This window comes from Elephantulus edwardii, unplaced genomic scaffold (genome assembly GCF_000299155.1).
Source record: "Elephantulus edwardii isolate Elephantulus edwardi_28Jun2011 unplaced genomic scaffold, EleEdw1.0 scaffold00016, whole genome shotgun sequence".
Taxonomy (NCBI): Eukaryota; Metazoa; Chordata; class Mammalia; order Macroscelidea; family Macroscelididae; genus Elephantulus; species Elephantulus edwardii.
Window position 1 is genome coordinate 21,621,521 of NW_006399766.1, and position 13,928 is coordinate 21,635,448.

The window sequence follows — 13,928 nt, forward strand, 5'->3', positions numbered from 1 at the left end:
GCGCAGTCATTCGGTAACAAAGAGAATGTGCTGGTTTGCTCAATTTTGCTCCCTGTTAAATAATTCCATTTCCTACATTACCGGTTTGTAGGGATCCACTCAGAAATATAGAGAAGGGGGTGTGTGTGTATGTGCGTGTAATCACCTATTAATCTAAACAGCACAGAGCATCAATCAAAACATTTCATTCCAGAGCCACTGAAGACTGCAGTAAAAAGAGCAGCTTAGACACATGGATCAGGACTGAAAACATACGTTTTAATAGTCAGTCATTTTTTTTATAAAGTAATTCAACAATGTGAGATTTAACTGGTATAAAACAGCAAAAAGTTGCAGTCAAAAGGAATTAGAATTGCTACCTATTCTTCTCATGTGAAATTTTGATTTGCTAATGATCATTTTCATTTATAGCACATACCACACTGCTTGTATTTATTTTAAATCCATTTCCTTTGATAACTGAGTCCATCTCATTTCCCTGAAATCCCTTAATGATTACGCCCATGGCTTCTCTTTCATTCTATGAAATTTGTAGGTACTCGATGATAACACTAGAAGTTAAATCAGATGTACTTTCTGATAGACATCATCTCTCTCACGCATTGCTGTCGAGCCAGAACTGCCTCATAGCTAATCCTCAAGTGGGTTTTTAAAAATTGTATATCACACAGGAGATTGATTGCCCATCTTTTTCCCGAGAGCAGCTGGTGGATTTGAACCACCTGCCTTTGCGCTGCCAGCACAACTCCCTACCCACTCGGTCACCAGAGCTCCCCTGACAGATAACACCAATGATTTAAAAACTTAACTATTTTATATAGCCAGCACATGTCTGCTTGGAGTCCACCTATTGGTCTGAATTGACCAATGAGCACATTTAAGCTTTAATGTCTTTCGGATTACAGTACTAAGACTGTGGAGCTGGATCACTGAAAGCTAGGACTTAAATTGTCACACACTGAACACCAATGTGTGAACACTAAGTCAAACCAGAGGCGCCGTAGGGGGAATATGTGACAATCTACTTCCGGACAATCTGCCACTGAAAACCTTACGGAGCATAGTTCTTCTTAGACACACTGGAGATTGCCATGAGTTTGAACCGATTTGAAAGCAACTGGTTTCGGTTTTATTAAAACCAATCCCAAGTCGGTAATAGTATTTTCACATTTAAGACTCCTGACTTTCTACGGGTAATTTTCTTTATCATGGGCAGTTTTGAAATACTTATCACAATTATTTTTTATTATTAAATATGTACACTATTAAGTTTGTACAACTTCTAATTACTGAGGAAGAGAAGCTGAAGGTAGGGAAATGATTTGCATGCATAATAAAACAGTCATTTCCAGACAGACCTCAGGTACATCGTGGACATAAGTATGTGATCAAATAATGAGGTCATGATTCTCTGTGCCACAGATGTCTTCTCACTGCCACTTGATCCTGTATCAAGTCTGCTCCTCACAGCAAAAAGAAAAAGAGGAGAGGGTACACTGCAAGAATCCTGAGATTAAACATGGAAAGCAAATCATTCTATCTGAGCAATAAAGTAGAGGTGCTATTTTTTTTAGTGGAAATATGGAGAGAGAAAGGGTGAAAACCCTGCAAGATTGAATGCAAAGGAAACTGATGGATGTAGAAGTAGAAATGTGAATGAGATGATGGGGGAAATGAAAATTTCTAAAATAAAGTACTTCCAAGGACCAAAGAGCCCGAATGTTGCAGAGATTAATGTGCTAACTGAAAAGCTGGTACAAACTCATCAGCTATCAGCTCTTGGGGACAAAAGATGCATAAAGATGTACAGTATAGGAAGCCCTACGGGACAGTTCCAAGCTGTCGTACAGGGTAGATACGAGTCAGAACTGACTTAATGGCAATGGGTGAAGATCTGTTGTTCACAGGGTTGCTATGGGTCATACTTCACTCGATGGCACCTAATAACAACAACAAATATCCAAACTGAGCCATTTCCATCATCTCAAGAAAACAGTCTTTCAGAAATAGAAAAGTTTGCAAGTGCAGAAAAAGAAGATTCCTATCAAAGTTTAAGATAAAGGACAGAGTGCATATAAATCCCTGCTTTCCACCTTTCTTCTGTGCTACTCCACAGTAACTAGTTTTTAGTCCCAGATCAGTGGTTTTCAACTCAGGTGATACATCAGAACCACCTGGGAAATTAGAAAAAAAAAATATTCAGGCACAGCCCTCACCCTGAGATATTCTAATTGATCTAGTTGAAGCACAGAGAATAATAGTATTTTTTTTCAATGCCCCAGATGATTTGAATGAGTTGCCTAGAGCCTAGGAGCCACACACACAGTCTAGGTAGGGGCAGATAGTATTTCGTATAGGCCATGTGGGTTATAGTTTTGCAGCTATTTACCTCTGCTGTTGTAGTACAAAAGCAGCCAGAGACAAGAAGTCAATGAAGAGGGCATGGTTGTGTTCAAAAAAAACCTTTATTGACAACCGCAAGTAATGCCAGATTTGGCATAGTTTGTCCATCTCTTCTCATTAGATTGTCTCCTCTCCCTTTTCTTGAAACAACTGTTTTAAACCTTCACTGTCATGCCTTTGACTCTCAGCAGATGATTTTAATATAAACTTGAAGGGGAAGGAGATCATCTGAGAGGAAGTCCCCCAACTTGCTGTAGAGTTAAACTATCTACATCTTAATCTGTCCTCGTCTCCTTTCCTCTTATTTCACTGGTGTCCTTCCCCAACCCCCCCCCAGGAAAAAATCTAAAATTTTCACCTACATTCTTATTTTCATCACCTTCTTATCTCTTCTGGGCCCCCATTCCACAAAGCTTCCCATTTCCTATGCCTAATTCCTCTCTCTAGACTGGCTCTTTCCTTCCCAAACCAAAGATACTCATTTGTCTTATCCTTAACCAAAGACTTTCAAAGCTTTCAATTCTGTGTCCTTCTCTAAATACTCATCCATGCCTTTCTGTGCCTTGTTGTGTTGTGCACCATCTGATCCTCTGGCAAGTTTTCAGAGCCAGTAAACAGCACTAGTGTTGACGACCCACATTTCTCCTGCAAAGCAGCTAGAGGATTTGAAATGAATGAACGCCTTTAGGTTGACAACACAATTCCTTACCACTAGGCCACCAGGGCTCCCTTGCCTTGCCTTTGTTGGTGTTGAGTACCATCAAGTGAGAACCAACCCATAATTGATCCTCCAAGCAGGTTTTCAGAGGCAGTAAACTTCACAGGAGGAGACTGTTCATCTTCTCCCACAAAGTGGCTGGTAGATTTGAACTACATACCTTCACTTTGGCAGCACAATGCCTTACCCTCAAGCCACCAAGTGGCTTCTATTTCCTTTCTTCCTACCCATTCTTCACGACATTACAATCTTGTTTGTGTCCTCACCCTTCTACTGCAAGGGTTCTTGTCAAGGTCTCCAATGACCTTGAGAAGATAATTTCTTAGTTCTTGTTTTATTTTCTTATTCTTTAAAGCATTTTACATTACTATCTGTCCTAAAAACTTTTATTTTTTCCATTATCAATTTATTTGCCACAATTAGTTCTTTTGTTAGACCATCCCATTCTGGTCTTCTCTAGAATTACTTGGTGGACTCAATTCTTAGCCACCAGCAGTTTCTTAGGAGAATGACAGGCAATATTTACAGCCTTAGAAACTCGATGGAGGGTCAGCTATGAGTCAGTCCTGACTCCAAAGCTGTGACTTTCTGAGTACTCTTAGGTTACATTGTCCCTAAAGTATTCTCATGGCATCAACTACCACCTACGAGTGATAACAAAGTAAACACCTTCCTTTTCCCGGAGGGATCCTGAAACCCCACAGAACAAGACTGCACACTTCAGTTCTCTCCAAGCAGAGAACAGCACCCTGAGCCTTGCATAGTCCAGAACATGTTAAACCACACATGGTGGTTCCAACTGTCCTTCCAAATGTGATCAACAACCAAGTCCTATTGATTCCAACATAAAAATGTCTCCCAGACCCACTTTTTATTATTAGTCCCACTGCAACTCTTCCGGGGCAGACTTGAGATTGCTCACTATGATTATATGCAAGAAACTCTTAATGCTCTTTTTACTTCCGGTTGATGACAGGAATAGCTCCTTACTTCCGGTGATGATCTTTACTTTCCTTGGGTCACTGTCCATTATGATTGTATCACTGCCATGAGGTACTTAATAAAACTGCACACAGTATTTTTGCAGTAGAAATGCCATGCTTTTATACAAAAGGAAGGTGACCCTCTTTGGTTAGCTTCTGTATTTGAAAAAGCATGAAAGCAACATTGAGGCATTTGGCCTCCACAACACAAGCAACTGAAGTCATTACGACAGACTCTATCCTGATTAACAAACATCTGAGCCCCACAGTTTTAAATGAGATTACATCCAAATGGAGTTCCCACTGACGACAGCAACCTACTTGGTGAAGGGACATCAAACCATAATCTTTGATGAGTAATGAGAAATTGACATTTTATGCTCAGATCCCTAATCTGGAGTAATTTGGTTTTGAGTTTCCCTATCTGAATTCCATGACTATCAAAGATCTTTTCTTCTTTCTGAAAATGCACTTGCTTTTACTTAATTAGAAATGTTTTCAAAGTGCACCAGATTTTATTGTCTAGCAATGGACAAGACCGTCGAGATGGAAAGGAGACCCATCAATCTCCAGTGGTCTCATTCCCCTAGAAGACTTTGGTGGAAATAAGGTCCTATTGAGATTCACCAGTTTGCTGGGACAATGCTCAATGTGAATGGCAGACAGAGGGTTTTTTCTATCTGTTCTCTAAATGTAATTTTAAACGCTTTCATTTTCTTGAGTGGGACTGCCTGGCATATTACATAACTGAGTATTTCCTATCTTTACTTAAATGCTATTTACAAAATGTGTGTGTTGTATTTTTTAGTTGTGTTGATGCAAGGTGTTGGGGTTTTTTTTAAAATAAAGCCCACCCTTTCTAATTAACATACCACAATGTTGATTCATAACCCAGTGAGATTCTGCCACAATCAGTAATTATTTCCTAGACCAGCTGGCACTGACCTGCTCAAAAGTATGCCCAGTGAATTCCATTTCCTTCACATGGCTGTGTAACAGTTTCAGAAAACAGTCAGTTGTTTATTTCAAAACCTACCTTTGAATCTTGGTCCTGATGAGGTAGTCTATTGAGCTAAATGTGGTTAATGCAAATCTCCCATTAACAAATTCTTTTACCTTAACGCATAAATCAGAGCAACACATCTCCTCCTTTAAATACTATTTTGAAACACTGCATTAAGAAAATGACAGTCTACATAGATTCTGTAGTCAAACTTTCACTTCTTGAAAATAATAAAAGTCCCGCATTATTAGCTAATGAGACACTTTTAAAAGCCTGATGTTAATAGTGACCAGGGCTTAAAGTCTATGCTTGCCTATAATCTTTTATTCCCATAAAGAAATGTGCTATCTGATTTGCCAAGTGAATAGGCCCTTTGATCTGACTTACTCTTCTCCCACTTCTCTTTCCCACCTTGGCCTCTGAAATCAAGGGTATCTACCAGGCCTGTCAGGTGTCTTTCCACACAGCAGGCAGTGTGATAATCAGAGAAAAGAACAGTGGGTGAAGGCAAGTCGTTGACATGTAACTAGAGGCCAAGATTTTCAGTCTTCAAGGCTGCTAGGAAGAAATCTGACAAACTATTTCCTCCATTTGTCAACGTCGTCTTCTTAGAAGATAGCAATGAAAAAGAAATATCAAAAGCATTCATACAGTAAGTGATTCTCTGCAATTTACAACTAGATTCAACGTTGAGCATAAAATCCTAACATCAGTACTACAGCATGGAGGTATCAGCCTATATTGTAATACTACATTCTATTTTAAAAACATAATTAAGACTCACTTTCCTTGCTGAAATGTAGTCTATGCTGTTCAACAATGTGCTTAAAGAAAGATGCAGTTTTCCCTCTTTTCACTCAAAATTTTGAGGAAAAAGGCTGTAGACAAGAAGTTGGACTGTGAATGATGGGAAATAGTTACCAGCAGCACTCACGTGCTAACAGAAGTGAGACGTCCGGTAAGTGCTGGAACCTATCTAGACCTGTTCTGTATGCAAGAACGATTTGCTGAGCTCTGCGGGGTTTTGTCTAAATTTTTTTTTACACTATAAACGTTAGTTTCAAATGGTTAGATGGTTGGTAAGCAGTAGGGAACTGTCAAAGGAAGTTACTCTGTCCTTGCAAAAGTTTGCAATTTCCATCCAGGACACTCTTGCCCTCATCACAGAAATCTGCACTGTTAACACATACAGCATGTCTTATGTCCTATCAGATGAAAATTACAGTCAAAACATGCACCAAATGGAAGGCTTACCGAGGTGTACAAGTAGCCCTCGCTGTTCATTGCCAAATACAGCTTAGTCTGAACTCCTTGAATGGCCACCACTCGAAGGCCCACAGGGATGAGGTTAAACAGAGCTGCAATGAACACAAATGTGAAAAAAAAAAAAAGTTACCATTCTCAATTTCAGTGCTTCAGTATTTTCATGCAGAAATGCTCAAAATTGCCTGGTGAGAATACACACACATAGACACACATGGAAAGAAGAGGTCTCATCATGAATGTTGCATATACTTCATTCTTGGCTGTAGTCGTGTAACTAGAGTTATCACCACATATTCTCCAGCCCCTTGGAGGAAATGGAGAGTGTGTCGACAATCCCTTGGTTGGTTCTGTCTGGAAGTGGATGATCTCACAGGTCCTAGGGAGATTTGGTTCCAGGAACTCGTATGCCCAGAAACCGTTCCATCCTTCGGCACACCAAGACTTTATAACTGCTCCAATACTTAACTTTCGAAATTTCCAGACACAGTCAAGATGGTCTTTGGGAAGAGATTCCTAGAATCTTAGAAGAGACACCAGTCCAAATTTAACCACCCAGAAAGAAGTTTATGCTTATTTGCAAAATAGTTGCAAGTGGGCAGCCGGTGGGTGCCAGAGAGGTCTTCATTTCTCCATTTGAAGGCTTCACTGTGTGAAACTGACACCAGGCTCCCTCACAATCACACACCACTCACTGGAGAAAACCAGGGGGCGTCCTCCCCCTGCCAGCTGTCTACTCCCTCCCACACTGGGAATAAAAATAAAACGGTACATTTTTAAAACGTAGTGCTTGTCACACACGTCTTTTGAAAACAGCCTGTGCACCTTTCTTGGAGCACTCACAGGCCAATGAGGAAGCTTTGTGCCTCAGTGCGGAAGTTTGCTGAGAATGGGAAACTGGTCTGCTCTAGCTGAGGTGAACGAGAATGCACGAGAGTCACCCATGGGCAAGGTTTTTCTAGAACCTCTTTGTGCATCTGCAGTCTGCTGCAGTAGGTGGGGTAATATGGATGAGAAATATTAATGAAGAACTAAGTGATTCGTTGGTGAGCCTACCATGGATCCTCAGGGTGTCAGCACAGAGGAGCCAGGACATATTGTACAGTTCAAAATTGCAAGTGTTCCTACCACATGCCGCTGATAGCATTTCATTTGCTACTCATCATATTAAAAGCTGTGCCCTTCTGTTACGTGAGGTAAAGGAAAGTAAAGACACAGATTGCAAGTCAGGATCTCATGCTATATTTGACAAAGCAATGCACACGAAAGAGGACTGATGACTCTGAGCGTCTCATGAATACGTCATCTCGACTTCTGTTGATGATGCCTTGAGGGCAGGTGCTCAACATGTACTTATCGATTGGGAGCAAGCAATCAAAAGGGTGAAAACCTGATAATGGAAGAAGTCTGGCAATGAACAGATCACACAACTAATTATGTAAGAGGTCATAGTTTAAAAAAAATGTGTGGAGTTAAAAACACAAAGCCACCTGCAAGGGTTTAAGATTCTTACTATACCACATACCACTTGAAGCAAGAAGACCAGAATGTGTCTGAATCCTAGTTTGGTCACAGTAATGAGTAATAGAGGAAGCACTGGGGGACTAGGGGCAAGGAGCTGAGCTGTCAGCTCAAAGGCACTTTGTTCAAATCCACTAGCTGCTCTGTGGGACAAAAGGGAGTGATCTTCTCCCATCGCAATTTACAGCCTCTCTAGGTTCCTAGTTGACAGCGTGCAATAAAAGCAACAGGTAAAAGACTGAGAAATGAAATTTAGAATCGTGTCTAGAACCGTGTTTTCTACGGTATTCCCAACCTTCTCAGGTCTCTTAATGCTACTTGTGGCAATGCGAGCATACACACATGACAGAGCAAGAGGGTGAGAGACAGAGAGAGATAGAGAGTTAGAGACAGATAGATAGAGAGATGATAGAGCTACATATATATACACACATATACATACATATATATAGAGAGAGAGAGACAGAGATTAAGAGAGAGAGAGACTGAGAGAGAGATTTATTGAGCTTTTCGCCTTGGATCTCCACCCACTCTCTGAGGTGAGCTGTAATGAGCAGTGAAATTTTTCAGTTCAAAACATCAGACAAGAGGAAGAGCCGAAAGGGGCATCAGTAATCCATGCTTGGGATCACTGCTTCTGAATAATGACATTAACTTTATAATAGAATGTGAAATCTGTACCTTTATCAGCCTGATTCAAAACTACACAACATGTACTCAACAACGAAGCCTTGAAGGGAGTAGCTGAAGTGGAAAGTAGTTGCTCACACAACAGTCTAATATATTCTCTTCTTTAGACACTTAGGATAGATGAAAAAGAAGGCTGATACAAAGTGTACATACAAAGTCTAATCTCCAGATTAAAAAGCAAAGAAACTTTATCAAGGGCAAGAAAGTTTCCCAGAAACTTTTGTCTTAAAAAGGACTTTCATAAAGTATTATTTCTCTAAATCAGGAGTACAATTCTTTATAGATGCCAGTTATTATTTTGATGAAGATGAAAAAGACTCTGAGAGAATGGCTTTCATTAATGTTTCTAAAAGCATTCATTCAATTCATAAACTTTCTTCTTCCATTTCAATCAAGTCACTTTGAAGAATCCGTTCAGGAAGAAAAGTGGTTTTGCTTCATAATATTTTTTTCTGTTTAATCGACATAAAAACAAAGTCCTCTGCCATCAGGGACCACTTTCTTAGGGCCACACATACAGCTGGTGCTTAATGTTTCCTGGACCAAGATACAATTATTGAAAATTAGGAAAACACACATCTACACCTCAACGAAGGCTGGAAGGAGGTATAACATGTTGAATATATAACTCTACTCAGGTTTGAAGGAAAAGAGTAAATGACCCTTCTAAAATAGCCTTCATCACACCCACGGCAGATAGAAAACTACTGCCATGAAATGTCAATCACTGTTTGCCTTTTCAAGGGAAAAGACATTATTTATAATGAATGATCTGCTCACGAAGAGGTTTTACTGGACAGGCATTTACCAGTGTAATAAGTTTCCAGAAGGTGCATTTAAATACATAATATCAAATGTACATTTTCAAAAGTAGGAAACACGAACCAAACTGTGTATGTTTTAATTATCCCATTAGGAAAAAGCAGAAAACCACTCAAATGGAACTGAGATAAATATAATTAAAAGATGAATTAAAAGAAGAGAAATATACACCTAATATCAGCATTGCATATTAATTAATATAAATTAATATAAATTAATATAAATTAATATAAATTAAACAGCGATTACTGGGGGAAAAAAGTCATTGTTACAACTCTTTTAAACAGGTTACTTATATAATCTGTGCCAATAAAACTGCTCAGCTTTCAGGGGGAAAAGAAATCTTGATGAGACAGATTATTTGAATCACTCAACATTCTGCTTTCATGACTGTGTATGCCTCCCAATCTCCTCACTGGGGCAGTTAACTCAGCTCCCACTTGGCCACTGGGTTAGAGTAAAGCTCCTCTGATTTGCTATCTCTTCTGAGATATTTTCAGGTATACGGATCACGAGGGGGCAATACTTACCATTGCCTGACTCACCTCTCTCATTATTCCAATATGCCCAAAGCCAGATTTAGGGCATCAGACTACCCTTCGAAGATTTTACAGTATTATTGCAACTGAGAAATGCCATGCTCTGTGAGTGAGTTCTAAGAAAGCCAAAGGCAGAGCCTACACATAGGTAGGACTGAAAAACCTACTGTGTGATTAAAAGCTCAATAGTAAGAAATGGATGCACTAGGCATGAATACAGTATATTTTAGGAGATAGACATGCGCACACAAAGACTACGAGCTACATACAGTAAGGTTTTCACAAAACAAAACAATAATCTAAATCCTTTGTCAGGACATTTTCTCATCTTTTTAATCACAAGAGAGGAGATTGATTGTCCATCCTTCTCCCGTACTAGAGAAGATGTTGAAATGTAAATAGAGGAATGCTTGAGTGAGTTGGGCCTGTGGACAGCTCGCTTTGAACCTCCCTTCAGTAAAGCCCAATGGATCTACTAACCTACACCCTAATTCCCTTCTCCCAAACACAGATAGTACATGGTATTTATATAAACATTTTATTATTGGCTATTATGTACTAATGTGTGTTAAATTATTATAGTAACACCTTCTAGCCACCCTTGATTCTTTGACATAGAAGGGCATGTATTTGAAATAATCTAGGACACTCATTATAGCCAATTACAAGAATAACAGAGCTTTCTGGAAAACAGTGAAGAACCAGGGAGTATGGATGGTTTTCACTTGAGGTACCAACAGAACTCTCTCCAAGGGTAACTGAAGGTGACTTCCTCTTGAGGTCACAGCTTGTCCATCAGTCCAGGAAGCATTCCTAAAAGGTGGGAAAGCCTTTAAACCCTGTCACTGGGACCCGGTTCTGTAGTAGAGCTGTCTAGAAGCTTCAGAGCATCATTAGCATTCAGTCCTGCTTCCCTTGGCTGCCATCTCAGCCGAAAATGGGAATATGTCTGAGAAATCACCAGATCTGGGGGAAATGCAGTACAAACGGAGCAGAACACAGAAGGAACTGTGAGAACTCGGTGTTGTAGTCTCATGGAACACTGAATAGGTCTGCAGAAACCTGTCAATCACTGGAAAAGACCAGTGATCCCCACTGAAGCAAGGGGTGCACTGTGGGGACAGTGTTCTCATGACTCCAAACAAATAAACCTTAGGGAAGAAAAGGCTCTGTAACACGGTGGAATGGCATTCTTCCATTAAGTGGAAAGAAAATGGGCTGTATTTTTGATCTGTTTCCTTTGGAAGTTCAGCAGTCTGGCCTCCAGTTTGATCTTTCCTTAAGCAAGGGTAAAGAAATAAAGCAGTACATGAAGCTCACTTACCCACCTGGGTATGTGTCTCAAAGCTTACATTCCAATGAGGCTCTGTGTTATCAGTAGAGGAAGAGGGGTTAGGAAGTGAAAAGAAAGGCTGGAATGATGAATTCCCGAATCATGAAACAGCTCCTCTCCCTTGGGATGAGACTGGTTCATAAGAGTAGAGATAACGTGCTATTTCAGGCTTGCTGTGTGGATGAGTAAACTTTCTGTGGGCAAAAAGTAATAAAATCCAAAGGACAGCCACAAATCTCTCCAGATCACCATGGAGATGACATTTGGGCTGTTCCTCAGATGGTGTCAACAGTGTTTGCTCTAGTTCACTGTTTAGGCTATTTTCAAGTTGAACTTCCTTGAGACTAAACGGTATAAGCAGGATTTTAAGGGGGGGGGCTGCAGTTCACATCCTCTTTATGCTCTAATAAAGCCAATGTATTAAAGACAAACAAATCAACACGCGACGTGGACACAATGTCAACAATATTGGAGGAGGTACAGTTTCGTCTGCAGTCACTTACTGTAAGTGCTCTCCTCGTCTTTGGTGCCATCAATGGTGCCATCAGCCTGCAGCTGTAAGTGGTAGCCTTGCCGGCTGTAGAGTTTGGTAACTATACCCTTAAGCTGAGGCTCTGCAAAGAGAACAAGGGCTTGAATCAATTGGGATACAGTGCATCTGTAGTTGAAAAGTCTCAACAGTTGAATATGTGAATTTCTTTACCAAATTTTACTGGAAAAGGATCACACTACTAGAGTTTCAGAGATTCTTCTGGAAGGAGAGGGGGGAAACCCCATACAAATAAACAAAGTCCTAAGTGTCTGAATAAATGTCCACACAGAAGACACATGAGCTTTCTAACATGACCCGCTGGAAAGCCAGAACGCTTCCATCAGCTTATGCTAGAATGGGGCTACGGCTTACTCTAGCCCATTGAGCATTCCGAACGGGTTGGAATATTCTGCCTTTGAACAATGTACCACTTTTTATATGGAAGCAACAGAGAAAATACAAAGAGAATTCTGAATTCTTTGCCAACCAGTGGCCGAAGACCCATAGCACAACAGTCTTTTTCAATTACCACCATTTGAATGAAGCTTTCCCTCCATCCTGAGAAGGTTGCAAATGCATAGTTAGCCTGACACCCCCTCGAAGGACTAATATTCAGGAAACTGACTCTTCAACAGAAACAGGAGGAGATAGGGAGGCAAAAGGGGAAAAAAAATCCACTCAGAAAAAAAACCACCCAACAACCCAAAACCCCCAGAAACATTCATCACCATACCATATCCAAAATCAGTTTACCCTAAATATAAGGTTATTAGTTGAAATGACGTTTGGTTAGGCATCATCAATTAAAAAATTACCTAATTTACCAATAGCGTCCATGTTTGCCCAAATCTATTTTTAAATGAAGATAGACGCCGGCGCTGAAATAGTACTTATGTGCTTATTTGGGTCACATTAACCATAAATTTAACCTCTTAAGTGGTTTTCAAAGCAGCCTAATTTATAGCTAAAGCATTACAAACTTTGTGCAAATTGAAAAGGCATGTCTGTGTGTCCATTCCAGGGTGTGTAGAACACACAGAGAGAGAGAGAGAGAGAGAGAGAGGGAGAGAGAGATATATGACAGGTTGATGAGCGGAGCAGTCTGATTTTTCTGGACCAGTACCTCTCTAGTTCAAGGCAAACACTCTAAAGGACACATCTGATTAAGAATGGGCAAAGACAATGCCTGTTCTCAGAACAGTCTACCTTGACACAAGATGCCCCATCTAGAGCTGCCTAGAGCTGGATGGCAGGTTACTCTTATAAATGAACAGGAACAGGATGAAAGGGGGCCAACAATCTGGTTAGGAGTTCCCTCTTCAATGCTGCATTCTGGTACCAAGTAACCAGCTCTCCTAATCGAACTAAAACACGGAAGCTCACTGCCACACAGCTCCAGGAACCTCCGCTCCCCAGACCTCCTACCCACCAGAGGAACATGACAATTCTGCCCCAAAAGCTTCAAAGTGATCAAAGAAATGGGATCCTAGACAGCAGAAGCCCATGTCCCTGGGGGATGGCGGTTGGAGGGGAAGGGTTAGACAGGCAGGCTGGGGGAGGCAAAAGAAGGAATTCCTTGGGTTCTCCTAGGGGACAGTTTCGCACTAGTGATGTCCATGCCACGAACACAACAGCCATGTCTGGGTCTCCCTTGCCCAGCACACAAGTGGCATGCCTAAAGGCCCTGGCACTTCCCGGGCAGGGCAAGCCGGCTCTGCGCTGTCCCAAGGCAGTTGCACTGCAGTAAGTCAGGGGGGAAAGCCATCGTCTCCCCACGCACGCACACCGGTTAGGTAGCCTCACCAGCACAAGATGGGCCATCTACAAACTCCCTGCCCTCGGCCCCTCCAGACTCGCAAAGTCTCGGGGGGGGGGGGGGGGAAAAAAAAATTAAAAAAGCCAAGTGCCCTTTCCGACCTGGTCTCCTTCTGCGCCGTTTCTTGGAGCCGAAGAGTTTGACCCGGGAAAAGACGTTTAACTTGTTTTTGTCGCAGCTGGTCTTGCCTTTGCTGGGGCTGCTGACACACTTGCAGGCGTTGGATTTCTCGCGCTCGCGGGCTTGCCTCTTCTGCCTGATCAGCGAGCTGGCGATTGCCGCCGCCATGGCCAGGACGCCCACCA

General features: G+C 41.3%; 1 protein-coding gene across 4 annotated transcripts in view; it reads right to left on the bottom strand.

Moving 5' to 3' along the window:
- The window catches only part of LOC102853389 (fibroblast growth factor 13-like), a 585,433-nt gene that overhangs the window by 79,685 nt on the left and 491,820 nt on the right, over positions 1 to 13,928 (bottom strand). For 3 of the 4 annotated variants that reach the window (XM_006881827.1, XM_006881829.1, XM_006881830.1), the window contains 2 exons: positions 11,779 to 11,889; positions 6,362 to 6,465 (listed from right to left, as the gene is read on the bottom strand). In XM_006881827.1, the coding sequence (XP_006881889.1) occupies positions 6,362 to 6,465; positions 11,779 to 11,889 (215 nt within the window). Of the gene's footprint in view, positions 1 to 6,361; positions 6,466 to 11,778; positions 11,890 to 13,724; positions 13,923 to 13,928 lie in introns of those variants that run through there. The other variant, XM_006881828.1, reaches the window with a different exon arrangement.